This window comes from Perkinsus marinus (genome assembly GCF_000006405.1).
Source record: "Perkinsus marinus ATCC 50983 genomic scaffold scf_1104296960410, whole genome shotgun sequence".
NCBI lineage: Eukaryota > Perkinsozoa > Perkinsida > Perkinsidae > Perkinsus > Perkinsus marinus.
Genome location: NW_003206160.1, coordinates 101,642 through 104,981, shown reverse-complemented (window position 1 = coordinate 104,981; position 3,340 = coordinate 101,642). Strand labels below are relative to the sequence as shown.

The window sequence follows — 3,340 nt, the reverse complement described above, 5'->3', positions numbered from 1 at the left end:
AAGATGATCAAGGCTGGACCGGGGGCATCGATGCTCTCGGAGCTCTACTCCTATAGAGCTCATCGACGGCCTCAGTGATCGTCTTGAAGGTGAGTAGTTGTGGTACAGGTTTCATGAGACTCAGCATCATCGAAAACCCCTGTTGCTCACGTGTGGTCGACACAACTCTCAGATTTTTGTATATAGTTTGAACGCCCTGTAGGTACTAATGAGGAGGGCCTCACGGTGAGGTTGTTGCAAGCAAGTGATGACAAGAGTGGAGTAGTCGTTGTTATTACTAAGAGTAATCATACTACTATCACCTTTAGCGTGGGTAGTACAGACGTGATGCCTCAGCTATGAAGGATGCTGCTAAGCTTATGAAGCCTATATCGGACGCTATTGATGGTGGCAAATTCGATAAGAGGAAAGACCTACAGTTTGTGTAAGGAAGTTCTTTCGGCTAGTGTATGAGTTCAACTCCTCCGCTCTGCTGTGCTCAGATATATGGCAGCGGCTGCCGACTCCCCGCTTATCCAGTCTGAGAGGTGTAAGAAGTGTGATATAGTATATGTAATAATCAGGGCTGTGGGGGGATATGACATCTTCCTCTATATATTCGTATCATCTACGGATGCTCGCATGCTAACGGAAGTATCCTGCTGTAACATATTCTAGGCGGACTCTTCACCGCGGGCATCCTTATGTGAAGTGAATCGTATCGGTCGATCGTGAGAGTATCCGTTACCATGGCCGTACGTTCAATGCGTGGTCGTTCGTGTCTTGGTTGATCTGAATTGTGGAGTGGATTTGGGCGCAGGTTCTATTCCCACGACCGGACCTTCAGCAGCGTCCTGTGGCATGTCTGAGCCTCGAGGAGTTGTTGGACGCTATAAACGATGAACAAATGTTCTCTGATAAGGGAGTTGGCCTTTTGAAGATGAGCACGAGTGCGGCTATGTCCTCGGAAGGGGCCAAGGCTAGTACGTGGGGTATTACTGGTCAGGGGTTGGTAAGGGCTAGTGTGGTCAGGTACAGCCAAGGGGGTGGCTGATTTAGATTGAGAAGTCTGTTCCTCATTTGGCCCCCTGTGGCCCCCATACACTTTTCTCGAGTGGGTCGGCGTCCTATGAAGGATCGTCGCTCTCATTGTTTCCAAGTTTCCATCGTTTCCGCATTGTGATTGGCGTTGTGGGATCCCCACTGTCACGGCTGGTCGACGGGTGGAGAGGTGTCATCGTAGTATATGGAGCTGATCTATCGTTGGTAATTTTTGGGAGGAAATCTCAGTTGTGGATCCTGCACTGTGGTGATCGAGTTTAGCTAAGAAGGCTTCCGTTCACTCTACTGCCGAGGACTAATATGCGTGGCTCGCCCTAACTCTGTAACGGTTCGTCATCGATAATGATTATACATATTCATATATTGCTCACTTATAGACCTCGAAATGCTCGAGGTTTCAGATTCCTAATCGTCGAATTAGCCAAGTCACAAAATTTTCTCATTCCGGACTATCAAAGTCGAACACACTGTAGTGGCATCGATATCCCTGTGTTTGTTGACATGGTGATTGCCCCACGGCATTCCCTCTCCCTCATCCCTCTTCAACCTTGCCAGCATCATCAGCATGAGCTCAGTCATTATTGGTTCTACGAGAATCGAGGAAGCGTTGTTTGCATCGGAGAGTGTGACGCAGCGGCAATGTTCAGATGAGTAACCTCCCTACTATATGTAACACATATCTATTGTCATTATGGAGTGTTCGAGAGGGTGCAGAGAGGATTGTGAAGAGGGTGCATAGACATGAGCCCTCAGGGCTCATGACGACATCAAGTACAGGCTATCGCGGTTTACATGATGTATGTTGTTATACGAACGCTAATAGGAATTGCAGTAGCGCCTGAGTCAGTGACACGAGCGATATTGACGAGTATTGGACGTCATTTTTCACATCTGCTTTGTTCCTGATGGGTGTTGGACCCCTTATTTTCCTGATCAAAGGGCCTCTATTGGGGGCACGACTTAGGTCGCCTTTATCATGGTAGAGTCTTCGACAGCAGCTTGGATTATAATCGGCTCGTGAGTGCCGTGTCATTTCTCGATATGCTCTTGTTGAGTTCCATCTAGTGGGACAGGCCGTACCACGTCTCCAACGCCATGTTACATGCAATTTTCGAAGGTTTTCAGTCGGTTTTGAGGAGCATACAGCAGCACTCTTGACTCCATGAATGCTCCATCGTAGGTCCCAGTTGCCGACGGGGGACTCGGTATCTTCCCGTGGGGAATTATTGCTCTTCCTGTTTCGGGTCGCCCAGGAGTCCGACCCCACCACCAGTTCGAATCAGCGAGCCGTCGCAAGAGCATGATTCCCGTCGAGTCATTACGGCGGCTGCTGAGGTTCATAAGGAGGTCACTGGAGGCTCTGAGGAGCCTGTGGAGGTTGTCTCACAGGTCAGTGTGGCCAGTGGCCACTGGCCACGTTACCGTCTATGAAGCAGCCAGCTGAGAGCAGCCCGACCCCAACGCCAGCTACTACTGCAGCCTTCACGCCTGAGCCTAGGCCTACACCGATCGATCTGGTGGCTCTTAGTAAGGGGGAACGGGAGGAACTTGTGATTGCTGAGACCCCGGAGGCTGCTCACTCCACTACTGTCACACTCCACATGGAAGGGGAGGTGGAGGGGTCTCCTGTGGCCCTTACCACTGAGCAAGCTACATCAAAGGTCGAGGAGGCTCATGTGGCCTTCACCACCAAGGTAGCTACACTTGAGACGGAGGGCTCTGCTGTGGATCTTACTACTGAGCAAAAGCCGCCCGTGACCAGGAATGCGTCACCAGAAGTTGCCGACAAACAGGTCACCGAAATCATTGTAGAGGTGGAAAAGGATACGATGAAAGAGGCATCCACTAAGACGGCTGCTGTCTCGAGCGAACAGACTGAGAGGCTGATGGAAGCCCTTGAACATACAGAGGAGGGAGGCTGAGCAGCAGATACGACAACTGCTCTACAACCAAGTCCAGACTCAATAACGAGTCGCCGCCCAAGAGAAGGAGAAGCACCAGCATGCGTCAAAGGCTGGAGGGGAGCCTGAAGGGAGTCCAGAGAGGTCGACGGCGACTACTGTTGGTGTCTCTTCTAGGAAGGGAAAGCAGAGCCAGAAGGAACGCAGGGCGAGGCAGAAGGCAGCCAAGGCGGCTAGGAGGGTACTCTGAGGCAAATGCCATTCACCTATTGGTGTAGCAGACTTGATTCCATAACGCTGATGTGTAGTACGTTAGTAATAGGTAGTGGATTCGTAGTGATACGCACCGTTGTCGAAGTTTCCTATTCAAATGTTGTATTTGTGGTTGAGCATTCAGT

At 50.5% G+C, this 3,340-nt stretch overlaps 2 protein-coding genes across 2 annotated transcripts; both read left to right on the top strand.

The window, feature by feature from the left end:
- Positions 1-338: 338 nt before the first annotated feature.
- On the top strand, positions 339-1,043 carry Pmar_PMAR019656 (hypothetical protein; the record flags this gene model as incomplete). Its single annotated transcript, XM_002772760.1, has 4 exons — positions 339-424; positions 483-552; positions 800-962; positions 1,012-1,043. 4 exons carry the CDS (start codon positions 339-341, stop codon positions 1,041-1,043), a joined length of 351 nt encoding a protein of 116 aa, XP_002772806.1.
- Positions 1,044-2,468: 1,425 nt separating this feature from the next.
- Pmar_PMAR019655 (hypothetical protein) lies at positions 2,469-2,963 on the top strand (the record flags this gene model as incomplete). The annotated part of the gene is made up of 1 exon (XM_002772759.1): positions 2,469-2,963. One exon carries the CDS (start codon positions 2,469-2,471, stop codon positions 2,961-2,963), a length of 495 nt encoding a protein of 164 aa, XP_002772805.1.
- Positions 2,964-3,340: the final 377 nt, after the last annotated feature.